Source organism: Physeter macrocephalus, chromosome 6, assembly GCF_002837175.3.
Source record: "Physeter macrocephalus isolate SW-GA chromosome 6, ASM283717v5, whole genome shotgun sequence".
Classification (NCBI taxonomy): domain Eukaryota; kingdom Metazoa; phylum Chordata; class Mammalia; order Artiodactyla; family Physeteridae; genus Physeter; species Physeter macrocephalus.
In genome coordinates, this window is record NC_041219.1 from 48,258,740 (window position 1) to 48,277,583 (window position 18,844).

Sequence of the window (18,844 nt, forward strand, 5' to 3'; positions counted from 1 at the left end):
GGGGAAGGAGCAATACAGGGGGAGGGGACTGAGAGGTGCAAATTAGTAGGTATAAAATAAGCTACAAGGATATATTGTATAACACAGGGAATATAGCCAATATTTTATAAAAACTTCAAATGGAGTATAACCTTTAAAAATTATGAATCACTATATTATATACCTATAACATATAATATTGTACATCAACTATAACTCAATAAAAAAGCCGTATCTCTAAAAAAAAAGAATTTCAATATCAACTGTAGCTCATACTTTCTCCACCCACTCTCCCTCACATAGCCTGCTAATAGAATCATTCATTTAAGAAACATTTTAAAGCACTAATTGTATCAGATACTGTGCTAAATACTAGTAATACAAAGGCAACAACAATAATGATAAAAACAAAGTCATATTTAATGAGAGGTTACTATATGCCAGACACCGTTATAAATGCTTTTACATGAATTAACTCACTTAAGTTATATGACTCTCTGAAGTTGGTAATACCACTATCCCTATTTAACAGTTGGGGAGACCAAGGCACAGAGAGTTAAGTATCTTGCCCAAGGCTACCCACTTAGGAAGTGGTGGAGCCAGGCATGACACACTCAGGCAAGGGCCAAAGAATCCCTGCTCTTAACCACTGACCATGCTGCTTGTACGAGTGGTTAAGAACAAACCCTTCAGGGGTTTATTTCTGCTGCAGGAGGCAGACGCACAGGCTGTGTACGAGTGGAACACTTCTTCACTTGGCTCCAGAATACCACTTTGGCTTCCTCTCCCCTCACTGGCTGCTCCTTTAATAGTTCCTTCTTAACTCCTCAACTTGCTTACATAGCCTAGGATCTCTTCTCTCTTCTATCTACATTCATTCCCTTGGTGATCTTATCCAGTCACATGACTTTAAGTATCATCTGTATACTGACAATCCCCAAATTTATACTTCCAGCCTGGACCTCTCCCATGAATTTGTATATTCAACTGTCTACTCTACTACACCTTTAATTGGATGTCACAGGCACCTCAAACTTAATACCTGGGAGACATAATGGATAAGCTACTATAAGTAATAAGAGGGGTTAGCAAAGTTATCAGATGTTAGAGAATTTAAAATTTGATACCATTTTTCTAAACCAGTAGAAGGCAACTAGGAAAATATCATAAAAATAGATACTAGTCATAAGAGGAAAACAACTATAAAATATCTAGAAATTAAGAACACACAAGATCTTTATGGAAAAAAACTTTAAAATTTTAATAAAGGATAGAGATGATTAGAATAAATGAAGAGATAGTCTATGTTCTTAGATGAGAGGACTTAAAAATATTTTGAAGATGATCTCCCCCAATAAATCTATAAATCCAATGCAATCTCAATCAGAGTTCCAGTTGTATTTTTATGATTGATAGGCAGAACTCTTTAGCAAGAAACTATATTGAAGTTCAAGCAGACTTCAGAACAAGGAATATGACAGGGATAAAAAGGGGCATTTTATAAAGATAAAGGGATTAATTCAGCAAAAAGACATAATGATCCCAAATATATATGCACCTAATCACACGGCTTTAAAATACATGAAGTATAAACTGACAGAACTGGAAGAAGAGAATGAGAGATCCAAAAGTACTTGGAAATTTCAACACTCCTCTCTTAGGAAATGCTAGACCAACTAGACAGAGAATCAGTAAGTAAACAGAAGACCTAGCAACACCAATCAACTTGACCTAAGTGCCACTCAGAAAACACTCCACCCAACAGCACAATGCATATTCATTTCAAGTGTACATGGAACATTTACTAAGATACAATACATGCCATGCTATCAAATAAGTCTCAATCAATTTAAAAGGATTTAAATAAAGCAAAATATATTCCTTACCACAATGGAATTAAAATAAAAATCAGTACCAGAAACATATCTAAATCCTCCCCCACCACAACAATTTTTGTTAAATTAAATAACACTTCTAAACACCCCATAGGTCACAGAAAGAAATCACAAAGGATATTAGAAAATATCTTGAATGGAATGAAAATGAAATAAAACATACCAGAAGCAGTGGGATGCAGCTTAAGCAGTACTCAGAGGGAAATAAACATCTTACGTGAAAAGAAGAAAAGTGTAAAATAAATAAAGCAAGCTTCTACCTTAAAAAGCAAGAAAAAGAAGAGTAAATTAAACCCAAAATAAGTAGAAGGAAGGAAATAATGTAGTTAAGAACAGAAATCAACAACATAGAAACAGATAAACCATAGAGAAAACCAATGAAGCCAAGAGCTGATCTTAGAAAGGATCCAAGGATCCAAAGGACCTCTAGCTAGACAGCAAGAAGGAAAAAGACAAGACAAATCAGCAATATCAGGAATGAAAGAAGGCACATCAGTACAGACCCTACAGAAATAGAAAAGGATAAAAAGGGAATATTAATAACTTTGTTAATAAATTTGATAACTCACATGAAATACACAAATATTCCTTCCAACACACAAACTACCAAAACTCACTCAAGAAAAAAGATATCCTGAATAGCCCTGTATCTAATAAGGAAACTGAATTTGTAATTTAAAAATCTTCCCATAAAGAAAGGTGGGTAGCCCAATTGGCTTCACTTGAAAAATTTACCAAACTTTTAGGAAAGAAATAATATAAAAACTCTCCATGAGAAAACAGAGGAGAGAATAATTCTTGACTCATTTTATGAGTCTGGCATGACCCTGATACAAAAATGTGACAAAGACATTGCAAGAAAAGAAAACTATAGACCAATACTCTCATGAATATAGATACAAAAATCCTTAACAAAATTTTAGCAAATCAATCTAAAAATATTTGAAAAGGATACTACAGCATGACCCAGTGGGCTTCACCCAAGGTATGCTAAGTTAGTTTAACATTCTAAAATCAATCAATGTAATGTACCATATTAATAAGCTACCCCCCCAAATAAAACCCAACCATACAATTATCCCAAAAGATAGCAGAAAAAGTATTTGACAAAATTCAACACTCATTCATGATAAAAAATTTCAGCAAACTAGAAATAGAAGGAAACATCCTCAATCTGCTAAAGGGCACCTTAAAGTTAATATCATACCTAAACGTTAAAGACTTAATGCTTTGCCCCTAAGACTGGGAATAAGGCAGGATGTCCACTCTCACCACTTTTATTCAGTACTGTACTGGAGGGCCTTGCTAGTGCAATAAGACAGGAATATAGAAGGCATACTAATTGGAAAGGAACATATAAACGTGTATGTGTGGGAGGGAGGGAGACGCAAGAGGGAAGAGATATGGGAACATATGTATATGTATAACTGATTCACTTTGTTGTAAAGGAGAAACTAACACACTATTGTAAAACAGTTATACTCCAATAAAGATGTTAAACAAACAAACAAACAAACAAAAACAAAAAAAATGTATGTGTATGTATATTTTCCCCCTTATTGTCATTTGTCTTCTCATTTTCTTCAAGATGCTTTTGCCATGCAAATTTTTTTTTTAAATTTCTATACATTTGCAGTTTATCAATCTTTTCTTCTATGGCTTCAGGGGTCTGTCATACTGAAAGATCTTCCCTAATCTGAGATTATTTAAAAAAATTTTCTTATGACTTATTCTAGTAATATTTTTATGCTTTCATTTTATTAACATTAAAATATTTGATTCAGCTGGAATTAATCTGAGTCTAAGGAATGATGTAGGGATCCAAGTAGGTTTTTTTCCAGGATGCTAACAAGTGTATTCCAACTGAGTTACTGAAAAGTATACCTTTTCTCCACTGATGAAATGCACCTTTATTTTAAATCAAATTTCCCTTATAGATCTGAGTATATTTCTGGACTCTGTTTGTGAGCCAGTACCTCAAGATTTAACTAAGATAGCTTTACACTATGTTTTAAAATCTGGGAGTTCTAGTCCTTTTTCATTACCTTTTTCATATTTTTCTTAACCAGTTCTGAATGTGAACTCTAGAATTACCTTATCCAGTTAAAAAAAATCTTGTCCATACATGTATTGAGATATTTAAAGTACACTATAGATTAAATTAGGGAATACCAACTTCTTTACAACATTGAGTCTTCCTATGAAAGAACCAGTTTGCCTTTCCTTTTAATTCACATTTCTGTATATAATTCTCAGCCTTGTTTGAAGGTTTCTTTATATATTGCTTTCACATCTTAGTTTATTTCTAAGTACTAAGTATTTTACCTTTTTCCTCTCCACTATAATTGGGATATTTTCACCTAATATATTATCTCCCTGGTAGTTTGTTTATAAAAAGGCTATACAATTTTATCCATATATGGATATTTACAGAAAACTAAGTAAATTTCAATAACCACTGTGTAATTATTTCCCCATTCTCTTATTTTGTATATTGGTGCTTTCTCTCTTTAAAATATTGTGGAATAAAAGAATTAGATCTCTTTATTAAAACAGGAATGTTTACTAGCTATTTCTTGACAAACTGAAATAAAGACTACCTCAGGCAAATTCCTTTAAATTATGAAATAATAGTTACATTTATATATAAGTAACTGCTTACCAACATCTTTTAATAAAATACCTTTTTTGATCAATTTCTTGTTGCTGTTTAACATGTTTGTTCTCAAATTCACGAATATTTTCTACACCAATTTCTTCACAGAAGTGTTGAAAAATATCATCTTCAACCTTTTAAATTATTTTAAACCAAGTGGTTTAATAATTAATTTTAAGAAAATACATAGACAATGCTTAAATCTACGTTTTTCCCACCAAGGTTTTCCTGGATTAGGCCAAAGACGAATCCCAACAAGCATCACTGTACTCTGAAAAGTCAGCGCTTTCTCTTTCTTTAACTCCATAAACTACGCTTACCTATTTTCAAATTTCTTATTCTGAAAACTAAATAAGAAAGCTCATAGCTGGCCTTTTAAGTGTTTTGGCCCTATGAAGTGTTTGATACAAAATCGGAAGTATTTCATTCACCAAAATATAACATTCTACATAAATACATAAAATATTCTTTATATTTGAGTAATACTTTAGAGTCTTAAGCAGTGTAAAACCAAGAGGACTGAAGCATAGAATTAAGACTCAAAACACTTGGAAAAACTAGAATGAGCCATATCTAACAAAATAACATTTAACATTAATATTTTTAAAGCCCTGCATTTATGCACTATTATAGGATAAGAGAGACTTGTTTTAACAACAGGACATGTTAAAAAACTTTCATATAAATTAAATATGAAAGTGATATGATTGACACAACAGTAAGCTATAAATTGTATAAGTAGATAATCCAAGCCATGGAAAGTTATAGTTCTATGTGCAGAGTTCCAGGGTACTCTGAACTGGTCAGATAGTATTTTTACATTATTTTTTGTTCTGGGCATTGACAAATAACAGAGTACCCAAAGGCTGGTTACCAGAACTAGTCTTAGATCCATAGTTAATGTACATAACTAAGGAATTAGGGGTATTTAACCTGGAAAAGAGATAATTAAGGGGCAACATAAGTGTAGTTTCAAATCATGTGGTAAAAGGCAGAACTACAGGCAATGGGTGAAAGTTATTGAGTGATGGTGTGACAAACAACTTTTTAAGGATTGGATATAAGCAACAGCGGAATGAATTAAACCAGAAAGTGTCTGTCACTTTATAAGCAGAGGATAGATGATCATATCTTTGGTGCCCCAGAGCCAAGCAACTGTGCCTGGCATATAATAAATGTTCAAGAAAAAATTACTGAGTGAATACACAGCCTTAAAAGATGAAACAAATGACAAAGTTCTTTCCTTCTTGGTGTTAAGGGCAGTAAGAGAAAGAAAATGGCTGCAAATTTTACAATGGACAAGGAGAGGCTGGAGAGCTGAAGAGAATAACCATGTATACTAGTCACTTTCTCTTGAGATTAGCAATAATGGTTCTCAAAAAAACACAAGGAAATTAATTTGGCAAACCAATAGAACTTAGCATTTATCAAACTTTGCTTTAGCACATATTGAAAAAGCCCTAAATTTGGTATCTGGTCTAGAACTATATTCCACATGCCATTTAGTAATAATATATCATTCATAACCTTATGTATCCTTCCTTCAAATTCCTCAATTCTTCGTTGCCGTTCTTTGATTCCTTCACTCAACATAGTACATTGAGACTCAATATTTAGTAGTTCACTTTGTAGCTGAGATTGTTCCTGATTACAAAAGAGAAAAAAATGTCTTTTTAACATGGCCATTTTAGCTTTATATAGTGAAGCCAAAAACATGATAGGTATCTTTCAGAATAAAAAGAGAATCTGTGAGATAAGGTAAATTCAGGTACAACTGGATAACAACATTAACAACCATAAAAATAAAGTAACTTAAAGAACTATAATATACCTCAATCATGGGGAAAAGTATAAAAACTACATGGTGCTTTATAAATGTAATTCCTGAAATTCTATGTCCTGGCTCTAATTTCCATCAAATTTTATGTAAGTCTATGTTACCTGGTAAAAAGCAGCAAGGTGCTTCTTTTTAATCATTTCTAGTTCACTTTGCGAATATTTGAGTCGTGTATGAGTTCCTTGTATTAGAGTCTGTATTTGTTTCAAATCTGCTTCCTTGCGAAGTGTCTTCATTAAATCCTAAAAAGGAAGGGAAATATACAAATATTTTATAACAGACAACACTTTTACTTTCCACAGTGCTTTCATACGTCATAATTCACTGCTTTTTACATATAACCGCATCCACACTCCAACTTCCCTTCTTCTGATACTGGGCAATTAAGTACCTAAGTCATCTGGAGTAACCAAGATGCCATACAACATCCTCAAAAAACTAACTATCTTCCTAACAGGAAACAGGCATGAAAATGAGGAATGGGGAGTGCATGTTCCACCCAAGGCACAAAAATGGCATAAATGAGATCATATGATACGTGTTGCCTTGTTTTTAGTGCATCCTTGTCTTGCCTCATCCATTTCCTTCTCCTTTCACCCACCCTATTACTCAACCAAAGTAACTCGCTAGTATATGTTCTTCTGTGTTTTTACTCCAAGTCTGTATATGAAAACATGGGTATACATACACACCTATATATGTTGTATTTTTCAGTCTTGTTTTACAAATTTAGAATCACATTAAACATGCTTTTCTGCCTTCTGCTTTTCTCATTCAGTTACTCACAAAGGTCAATTGATAAAGCTCTAAATTCAGTCTTTTAATGGCTGTGTATTACTCCACAGTGTGACTGTAACAAAATTATTTAACTCTTCTCATAATGATGGGCCTTCACTTGGTTTCCAGGTTTTTGCCACCACAAACAGTGCTGCAATAACATACTTGTATGTATACTCTTAAATACTGGTGTTTTTATTTCCATGCAACAGACTGCCCAGAGTGAGCTTAATGGGTCAAAGGTATTCATGTTTTTATTATACTAGCTGGTACCAACTGCTTTCCCAAAGGCTACAACAATCCACATTTCTATAAATAACGTTATGAGTGAGTATGTGTTTCTTTACAACCCTACCAGCATATACATTTTTCCCAAGTCTTACTGATATGTCTGAAGTAACACTAATTTAATTTGTGTTCCCCTGAGTACTATATTCTATATTGAGCATTTTTTCATGTTTACTAGCCATATGGATTTCTTCTATGAACTGACTACTCTTATCCTTTGCCCAGATGTTTCTATCATGTCTTTTTCAAGTCAATTTATAGAGTTCTTTGATACTAAAGAACCTATAGTCTTCATTTTAAACTTTTTAAAAAAATATATCCTCATTTAAAATATTTTTTAATTCAAGTTTTCAATCTATCTGGAATTTATTTTTATATGTCATATTATGGGGCACAAAATTACTTTCCCTAGATGTGCCAATACCATTTACTAAATAATCTAACCTTTTCACACCGAACTAAAACATCATTTTAGTTGTATATTAAATTATCACATATACTGGGTCCTATTTCTGAAGTCCTTATTCTTTTTCATTAATCTGTCCATTCCTATGCCAACACTACCTCAGCTTGGTTACAATGGCTTTTCATAGTATTCTGTATGCTGGTAACATACAGAATACTACCACAAGTTCTACCACACTCTCTTTTGTTACCTATTTTTTGACTAGTCTCAGGAAATTCTTCATTTGTAAGAATTAGAGGATCATTTTATCAAATAAAAAATTCTTGTTTATATATATATATATATATATATATATCTTTTTTTTTTAAACTACATTTTGTCTTTGGTGCTGCGTGAGCTTTTCTCTAGTTGCGCGAGCAGGGGCTTTTCTCTAGTTGCGCGAGCAGGGGCTACTCTGTTGCAGTGCGCAGGCTTCTCATTGCGGTGGCTTCTCTTGTGGCGGAGCACGGGCTCTAGAGCGCAGGCTCAGTAGTTGTGGCTCGCAGGCTCTAGAGCGCAGGCTCAGTAGTTGTGGCGCATGGGCTTAGCTGCTCCGCGGCATGTGGATCTTCCTGGACCAGGGATCGAACCCGTGTCCCCTGCATTGGCAGGCCAGGGAAGTCCTCTTGGTAATTTTTTTTTAAATTTTATTTATTTACTTATTGACTTTTGGCTGCGTTGGGTCTTCGTTGCTGTGCCTGGGCTTTCTCTAGTTGCGGCAAGCAGGGGCTACACTTCGTTGCCGTGCGTGGGCTTCTTACTGCTGTGGCTTCTCTTGTTGCAGAGCACAGGCTTTAGGCGCGTGGGCTTCAGTAGTTGCAGCACGTGGGCTCAGTAGCTGTGGCTCACGGGCTTAGTTGCTCTGCACCATGTGGGATTTTCCCGGACCAGGGATTGATCCTGTGTCCCCTGCACTGTCAGGCGGATTCTTAACCACTGCACCACCAGGGAAGTCCCACTCTTGGTAATATTTTAATTGAAATGGCACTCAAGTTATATTAATTGGAGGACTTCTAACCCAAGAATATAGTATATCTTTCCTTTCAGTTGTTTTGTCCTTCAATAAGATTTATTTTTCTAATAGTTACTGTGCCTTTATACTTATATTTATTCCTATTGTGAGCAGAATATTTTTCCCTTTTTAGATGCTTTTTGATAGTATAGAGAAAAACTACACGGTTTTGTTTATTTATGTAGCCCTTCCATTATCTTATTAAATCTAGTAGTTTTTAAACTACAGTCTTATCAGCAAAAAGTCAATTTTTCTCTTCTTTTCAAAAATTTATACAAATTATTTCATTTTGTGACTAACTATATTTAATATAACTTCCAAGATCATGTTAAATAATAACAGTGATAGCCGATATCACTACTTCCTGATTTTAACTAAAAGAGTTTTTATGTTTCACCATTTAAGCAATTATTTCTGTTAGTTTTGGGTAAGAGCTATTTTTTATTTTATTGAAGTAATTTCCACCAATTACTCTTCTACTTAGAACTTTAATTAGGACTAGCTGCTGAACTTTATCAAATGCCTTTTATGTATGATCATATGATTTTTCTCCTGCCTTAATTTGTTAATGTAATGGATTATGTTGATCGATCACTTAATACTGAAATACCCATGTATTCTTAGAAAATTCTATTCAGCAGATGTATTTTTCTTTTACTACATTGCTAAATTCTCTATAGTAATATTTAATTTAGAAATTACATATTTATACTCACAAGGGAAGTCAGTCTTTAGTTTTATTTTTTGTAGTATCTTTATATTTGATATTAAAGTTACACTGGGGCTTCCCTGGTGGCGCAGTGGTTAAGAATCCGCGGGCCAATGTGGGGGACACAGGTTCGAGCCCTGGGCTGGGAAGATCCCATATGCCGTGTAGCAACTAAGCCCGTGTGCCACAACTACTGAGCGTGCACTCTAGAGCCTGCGAGCCACAACTACTGAGCCCGTGCGCCACAGCTACTGAAGCCCGCGCACCTAGAGTCCATGTTCCACAACAAGAGAAGCCACTGCAATGAAAAGCCCACGCACCGCAATGAAAACGAAGAGTAGCCCCCACTCGCCGCAACTAGAGAAGGCCCACGTGCAGCAATGAAGACCCAACGCAGCCAAAAGTAATAAATAATAAATTTATATTAAAAAAAGTTATACTACCTTTAGTAAATAAACTGAGAAGTTTCCATATTTTTCTATGATCTAGAATGGCTTATGTAACATTAGAATTATATTAGACAGACCTGAGCTATAAACCCATCTGATCCCAGTCTTTTTCTTTTTTAATTGTGGCAAAATATACATAAAATTTACCATCTTTATCATTTTAAAGTGTACAGTTCAATAGTGTTGAAGTACATTTGCATTGTTGTGCAACCAATTTCCAGAACTCTTTTCACCTTGCAAAACTGAAAACTAGACCCATGAAACAACTCCCCATTCTAACCCCCCAGGCCCTGGCAACCATCATTCTACTTTTCTGTCTCTATGAAAGAGACTACTCTAGGTACCTCATATAAGTAGTAGAATCATACAGTATTTGTCTTTTTGTGACTCACTTATTTCACATAGCATAACATCTTCAAGAGTCATCCATTTTGTAGCATGTGTTATAATTTCCTCCCTTTTAAAGGCTGAATAATATTCCATTATATGTTTAGACTGTATTTTGTTTATCCATTCATCTGTTGATGAACACTTGGGTTGCTTCTACTTTTTGGCTATTGTAAATAATGCTGTTATAAACATGGGTGTACAAGTATTATTCCAGACCCTGCTTTCAATTCCTTGGGGTATATACCCAGAAGCAGAATTGTTGGATCATGCGATAATTCTATTTTTAATTTCCTGAGTAGCCACCACACTGTCTTCCATAGCTGCTGCACTATTTTACATTCCTGGAGTCTTTTTCAATGAGAGATCATTCAACTAACATTAAAAAAATGTGTTGCTTTTTTTTTTTCTCACACAAAAGCAGTCTACAGTGATGCAGCTGCTCAACAATGGCATCAACTTTCAGCTTCTTAATACAATGGTTTTTATACTCAAGCTTGCTATCTCTTGGTGCAAACTATCTACAAGTACACTTCTGAATTTCCATGTAGACAAAGATTTTTTTGGTCACTATTTCTATTTCATTAAATTATGATCAAGATGACCTATAAAAATCTCTACTTTAAAAAAAACTATTGACGTTCCCATTGTGGACAAGCATATGATCAGTGTTTAGTGTTTCATAGTTATTTTAAATAATATCGCACATTTATTGAGCACTTATTGTTTTGTAAAGTTTACATTAACCTACTTAATCCTCTTAACAATGCTATGAAATAGGTACTATTATTATCCCCATTACTATTGATGAGAAAATTAAAGCATAAAAGCATTTAAGTAACTTACTCAGAGTCACACTGCTAATACGTGTTAGAAATAGAATCTGGATTTAAGCTTATTGATTGTATTACCAATGCCTCTAAGTTACTGTTTTTGTCTACTAGATCTGTCCAATTTTGAAAGACATACATATAGTGAAATGTTTCACTATAATTTCATTTTTATTAACTATCCTTGCTTTAAATATTTAGGTACTATGTGCTGCAAAGAGGTTTGAAATGGAAATCTTGTTTTTTAATATATAATGTCCTTCTTTATTCAATTCATTCAACAAATATTTATTGAAAGCTTACTATAGGTGAGGATTTCTAACCTTAAAGTTCACATTGTCTGATATTGTCACTCCTGTTCTTTTTTGTTTGCATTTGCCAGGTGTCATCCCATAATTTTCAACATTCAATTTTAAGACAATTTCTTACAAATGACATTTAGCTGAGTTTTGCCTTATTTTAAGCTATGATGATCTTGGTCTTTTAATGGGAAACTTAAATCCACTCATGTTTACTGTAATGACTGATACACAAAAATTTTATTTCCTCCATCTTACTTTTTATCTTTTATTCTTTTCTTGCATTATTTTTGTTATTTGTTCCTGTGTTAGTGTACTTTTAAACACTCTAGTCCCACCCATGTCCCCCCACCCACCAAGATACAATCTTTAGAATATTCTTACTTCTTCATCTCCTCACAGATAAGACCTCTGGAACATATTTACTTCTCTCTCCATCTCTAGTTCCCAGGTTTTGCTGAGTTAGTTTAGCACTATTCATTTATTATAATTAGGTCTGTTCTAATCCATGTGTTGCTTATAGTACTTTCTTTGGTATTTTTGTCACATGGAGTATGTGCATGACATTATCTCTGAATCTGTTTATCTGCAGATTCCTGAAAGGTAAATGATATCTTGGGATGTAGCCCTTTTCCCTCAGTTGCCTATAGCTGTTATTCCAGTCTCATCTAGTTTTGTAGTCTGATAACAAGCTTGATTTAAAAAAAAATACAAGGAATATTTTTTAAAGGGGGGTGGCGTATTTTCCTATTTTAGCCTTGCCTCTAAAACCTAGGACTTCTGTGTTAATGTATGCCTTTTCTCATTAAACCTACATGGAACTGCATGTGTCCTTTCAATTGGTAAATTAATGTGGATCCTCAGTTAGAGACATTTCTTGTTTTTTGTTTAATTATTTCCTCTCCTCTGTGCTCACCTTCCTCTTTCTGAAACTTTTATTATTCTCACGCCAAGTCTCCTGAGTCTACCCAAGTCTCTCTTTTTCTCATGATTTCCTTATCTTTGTAATTTTCCCCCTCATTGAGATACTATTCCACTTGGTCTTCCAGGTTATTAATTTGGTTCTCAACAATGGCAATCCCATCCCTCAATCCATCTACTGCATTCTATACTTTAGAAATACATTTATTAGTGCCAGAAAGTCTTTTTTGTGTGTGTGGGGACAGAGAGAGGGTCGACACTACATTGCATTTCCTTATTGCTACTTTTTTGTTCAAGTGTTGATGGCTCCTGGAACACCTCAAATGCATTTGTGCATTTCTTTCCCTACTGAGGATCAGGTCTGGGTATTAAGGTATCCTAAACGGCCGCTGCCCCACAAACATTCTCTACACCCAAAGGCCAGCAATTACAACAGAAAACTGTCAGTGCCCCACTCTGAGATGGAGGAGAAGATGTCTCTCTGGTCTCTTTGGCCTCTCCCAAACTCAGGAATAGGGAGGCCACAACCTACTAATATTTAGCTTCATGGGGTTCAAGACTACGCATATTCACATGGGACACATATTTAACCTCCCCCCAGGATTCCCCTATGTCCTGATTCTTCTCCCAGCGCTCTTCAAAGATCAACAGAAGCCCTGCATCAGCTTTTCCTGGTGGCCTCCCCCAGAACCCAAGACATCATTTGCACCCAACTCTCCACTAGGTTCAGGTGAGACACACAGGTAAGAGCTTAGTATAAACATGGATAGGAAGCCAGATTCATTTCAAGTTGCCACCTTCCTAGAACTTTCTCTGTGCCTAGGCCTCAATTTGTAAAATCTTTAAAAGCTGAATATTTATTTATATACCTACTTAGATCAAAACATAATTTGCGGTCTTATGCTTACAGAAAAAGATTAAAATTAGCGGAGTAACCTTGCCAGAATATCTCCTTGAATAAAAAACTGGTCATTTTGGGCTTCCCTGGTGGCACAGTGGTTGAGAGTCCGCCTGCCGAGGCAGGGGACACGGGTTCGTGACCCGGTCCGGGAAGATCCCACGTGCCGCGGAGCGGCTGGGCCCGTGAGCCATGGCCGCTGGGCCTGCGTGTCCGGAGCCTGTGCCCCGCGACGGGAGAGGCCCCAGCAGTGAGAGGCCCGCGTACCGCAAAAAAAAAAAAAAACACCAAAAAAAACTGGTCATTTGTATACACAAAAGAAGAAAGCTAAACAGGAAAAATAAATAATCTAAAAGCATTCTACTGACTTAGTATCTGTTAAAGTTGACATTTCAAGTAAATGTGTGTGTGGGATTACAATATTCAACAAATGATACTTTGGAAGGAAGCATTATTGAATTTCTTTTGTCATTTTCAGAAAGAATAAGGTCTTTCTGAGCATGATACTGAAATCCAGAAATTATAAAAGATTAATAAATTTGGCTACATAAAGATTAAAAATACATGTATGATAGATAAAACAAAGTCAAATGTCAAACAGATACTGAACGGTAAAAAGGAATAAACTTTTGATACACACAATATGAATTTCAAAAGCACTAGGTTAAATGAAGAAAGCATAACACAAAAGACTACTTACTGTATGATTCCATATATATGAAATTCTAAGTCAGAAAAAGCTACAATGATAGAAAGTAGATTGGGTTGCCAGGGTCCAGAGGGTCCAGGGGAGGGTACTGACTACAAAGGAGTCCAAAGGAATTTTGGGGGGTTATGGAAATGTTCTATATCATGATTTTGGTGGTGGTTACACATCTACACACATTTGTGAAAACTTATTGAATCATACACTTAAAATTGGTGACCATTATTGTATATAAATTACATTTCAATATAGCTGACAAAAAAAGTTGAATAGAGAATATATTTATAACATGAAATATTGAAACATGAACATGAATATATTTACAACATACATGACTAAAGGGTAATTTATTTATAATACAAATAATTCTTAAAGTAGGTAAAATAAAATAACAAATACCTAATAGAAAAACATGCACAGGAAATAAATAAAAGTTCACAGAAGAGGACTTCCCTAGTGGCTCAGTGGTTAAGAATCCGCCTGCCAATGCCTGGGACATGGGTTCCAGCCCTGGTCTGGGAAGATGCCACATGCCATGGAGCAACTAAGCCCAGGCACCACAACTACTGAGCCTGCGCTCTAGAGCCCGCGAGCCACAACTACTGATCCCGTGTGCCACAACTACTGAAGCCCACGTGCCTAAAGCCTGCGCTCTGGAACAAGAGAAGCCACCACAGTGAGAAGCCTGTGCACTGCAATGAAGAGTAGCCCCCAATCGCTGCAACTAGAGAAAGCCCGCGCGCAGCAACGAAGACCCAACGCAGCCAAAAATAAATAAATAAACAAATAAATTTATTAAAAAAAAAAAAAAGCTCACAGAAGAAAAAAATTACAAAGAACCAATAAATACATGAGTCAATGCTCAACCTCAGTTATAAGAATTGCATATTCAAACAATTAGATTACACTTTTTTCTTTACCAGATTGGCAAAGATTAAAATATTTGTTAGTATCTAGTGCTGCAATCTAGGAACATACACACTCTACTACAGGTTTCTTTTGACGGGAACTTAGCAGTATCTATCAACATTTTAAATACACACATCCTTAGACCCAGAAATTCCACATGTAGGAAATCATCTTAGAGGTACAAGTAAAGATATAACAACAAACATTTATATAGTGCTTAGATTTTTGCCAGGCATTGTTTTAAGTATTTTATCTGGAATATCTGATTTAATCTTTAAAATAACTCTAAAAGTAAGGTCCTTTTATTATCCCCATTTTACAGATGGGAAATTAAGGTACAAAGGGGTAAGGTAAGGTCATACTGCTGCTGATAAGTGGCAGAGTCAGGATTCAAACTCAGGCAGTGTGGCTATAGGATTTATACTCTTAGGCAGTGTTATTTTCCCTCTCTAAAGAAAGTTTAATGCTGCATCATTTGTAATAGCAAAAACCAAATGTCCATTATTAGACACGGGTTAAATAAGCAAAATCTATATAATGAAACGCCAGGCAGGATTCATTAAAAATAAAGTGGTTCTCTATATGCTAAAATGAAAACATATCCACATTATGATATTAAGTGAAAAAGCTTGTTGCGAACACTATCAATAGCAAAAGTCTATTATAAAACAAATCAGAAAAATAACACATATGCTTGCATACACAGAGTACATTTCTAGAGGCTATGCATCAAACTATGTTTAACAAATACCACTGAGATGTAAGGATGGGTAAGGGAAAGATTTTTATTTTTTACTTTATTCCATTCTGCATAATTTGAATCTTTTAAACTATAGGCATGGTACTTTTATTACTCAAGAAATTAGCTTAAAAACACAATTACTGGGGCTTCCCTGGTGGCGCAGTGGTTGAGAATCTGCCTGCCAATGCAGGGGACACGGGTTTGAGCCCTGGTCTGGGAAGATCCCACATGCCGCAGAGCAACTAGGCCCGTGAGCCACAATTACTGAGCCTGCGTGTCTGGAGCCCGTGCTCCACAACAAGAAAGGCCGCGATAGTGAGAGGCCCACGCACCGCGATGAAAAGTGGCCCCCACTCACTGCAACTAGAGAAAGCCCTCGCACAGAAACGAAGACCCAACACAGCCAAAAATAAATAAATAAATAAATAAATTTTAAAAATAAACAAACAAACCCACAAGTACTCTACTTGGTATTCTACAATTTTCACAACATGGATTTACCTTTAATTCTTGGATTAGTTGGGTTCTCCTGTCTCTTAAATTCTTTAATTCCTTCTCATCCCAGCATCTAGCCTTGTATTTTAAGTCACTTGACCCTCCAGAGATGACTCCAGATTTTAAAAATAACGTTCCATCAAGAGCTACTGTCTGTAAAATTAAAAATATTTAACCTTGGAGAAATGTACATAAAGATAAAAACAGAACATAATATGACAACTTTCACAGCTGAGACTTTGTAGATGAGAAAAACTACTTACTGAACTCCACTAATAAGATAACTAGCTTATGAGGGACACCAGCCAACAAACTCAAATACAAAACCCTGTTTTGCTAAGGCCCAAACAATTCTAGGCAACAAATTAGCAGCAATTTAAAAAATTCAAAATAAAATGATATATTAGTTCTAAACATATTCAATATTGAGAAGAAAAAACCAAGAGTATTTGTATTTAATATCTCATAGTCTGCATTATATAATACTGTATTTTTAAAGAATCTGACATCACATGTCAAAGACATACTATGAAAACAGCCTTAGTTACTTTAGGATATCAAAAATATCACGTTCTCTAAAATGAATATGAAACTGGGACCAAGAAAAAAACTTAAATGGAGTCAAAGGTATAAAATAGCTTAAAGTTTATAGTCCTATGAGTAACCATATGCTTTATAGAATAAATGAAAACAATTCTCACTGTTTTGCGAATGTTTCTAATTAATTAGTCAAAGCAGAGGAGACAGATTGTGGAGGACTAAAACCACGTAATGTGAACTAATTTAAACAAAAAGCTGACAGGAATCTCATTCATTCCTGCATTCAGACAAACATTCTCTTTGTGACTGCTGTGTTTGAAACATTCTATACTGGGGACTGGAGTGACCAAAAGGGAGTGAAATATGGTACTGACCCTTAGGGAGTCATGCTGGTAGGGAAAAGAAGCATATAAACATATCATTACAATGTAAAGTATGAGACAACAGAAACACAGAGTAATCTGGAAGCTTAAAACTTGAGTGCTCCAACCCAGCCTGGAAGGTTCACAGAAGGCTTCCAGTGGAGTTGAAGGCTTTCACGGTATCTTATCAGAGGTACTAGTTAGAAGTAGATTAATTATATTTAACAGAAAACTTAGTTTATTTCTCTCTTGCAGTTACAGAGGTAAACATTCCAGCATATGTGTGGTGGTTGCACAGTTAACAAAAAAAGACTCCTTCTATAATATTGCTCTACCATCCTTAGTACTTGGATTACTCCTCAAGGGAGACAGGCTTCTTATTTTCTGGAAGGCCCTGGGGGCTCCCTTCCCTCCCAATGGTTAGCTTGGCAATGAGTTTTCTCATCAGGTCTGAACTTTGGAAGGACACTAGATCTCTACTGGATACCAACAGCCATGGCATGGAAACTGAAATCCTGTAGATAAGCTCTGGTTGGTCTGGAAAGCAGCTTCCCTGACCAGGAAGCCCACTGTTACGTGATCAGCTTACTCCTCCGACCTCCCCATAAAAATATAAAGTGGTATGGAGGCAGCTTCCCCCTCCTGGAACAGTTTTAGCTCACGCTGTTTCTGCCTGGCCAAAGCCTACCTCTGTGGAATGAAAGCTGGGAAAATACACAGGCTCCACTGCTTCTCTGCTTCTAAGTTGTTCTAAATAAAGCTTACTTTACAGCTACAGTGTGTCACTAGTGATGTGTGTGTCAGTGTTTCTTATATGACAATCTTCAAAATCATTTTGTAGTCCAAGACGACTCCTAGAGCTCTAGCTATGTGTCTGTATTTCAAGAAAGAAGGGGAAGAATGAGGCTGGTAGACAGGGCAGATCACAGAGTTCTTTGTATATCATCACAGGAAGAATGTGGATCAAATACAAATGAGGACTGATGGGGCTTGTGGAGGGGGCTGGGGGATTAGCACTGAACAGTCTAACAGCAAACAGGAGAGTGAAATGGTCAGATATGAACTTTAAGTAGACCAATCTGGCAAGTATCTAGAAAATGGGGTGGTCCAAGTGAAGCCAGAGGTGATGGTATGAAATCAGCCAATACCTTCAGTGAAGAAAAGGAAAAAGATTTGAGAAATATTTAGGTGGTATAATCAGAAAACCTTGGGAATTGTAGAGGTTACAAGGAAATCCATGAGGAGAAAACAGAATTTCATTGGCTAGAATAGTGGTACTAAGAATTGAAGAATACAGGAGAGGGATCAAGATCTAGAAAGAAGAACCTGAGTGTAGTTTTTTATACATGATGATTTTACAGTGCTTGTGGGCTAATAGCTTACTTACTTATAATGTATATCTTGACTATTTCCTAAAAGAAATTATTCTTTTATAGATTATAATAAAGATTATTATAATATAAATATACAATAAGATAGCTACAAATAATAATTAGAGATAACAAATTAAACTAGGTGAAAAAAGAACAAAGTATAAATAATTTAGACTCTGATGAGAAATCAGTAAATTCAATCAAATAAGTAGGAAGAAGAAAAATTATTCAATATATGATGTTGGGACCGGTAATTAACCATTTAGGGGGAAAAAGCTAATACCTACATCTAATAATACATATTAAAATTAATTCTAGATTAAATTAAAATATAA

At 35.3% G+C, this 18,844-nt stretch overlaps 1 protein-coding gene across 1 annotated transcript in view; it reads right to left on the reverse strand.

The window, feature by feature from the left end:
* The window catches only part of SMC1B (structural maintenance of chromosomes 1B), a 90,859-nt gene that overhangs the window by 22,552 nt on the left and 49,463 nt on the right, over positions 1-18,844 (reverse strand). Inside the window, exons 12-15 of the mRNA XM_007128758.2 lie at positions 16,241-16,387; positions 6,472-6,609; positions 6,058-6,174; positions 4,558-4,664 (exon numbers count right to left, since the gene is read on the reverse strand). Coding sequence (XP_007128820.1) covers positions 4,558-4,664; positions 6,058-6,174; positions 6,472-6,609; positions 16,241-16,387 — 509 coding nt within the window. The remainder of the gene's footprint in view (positions 1-4,557; positions 4,665-6,057; positions 6,175-6,471; positions 6,610-16,240; positions 16,388-18,844) is intronic.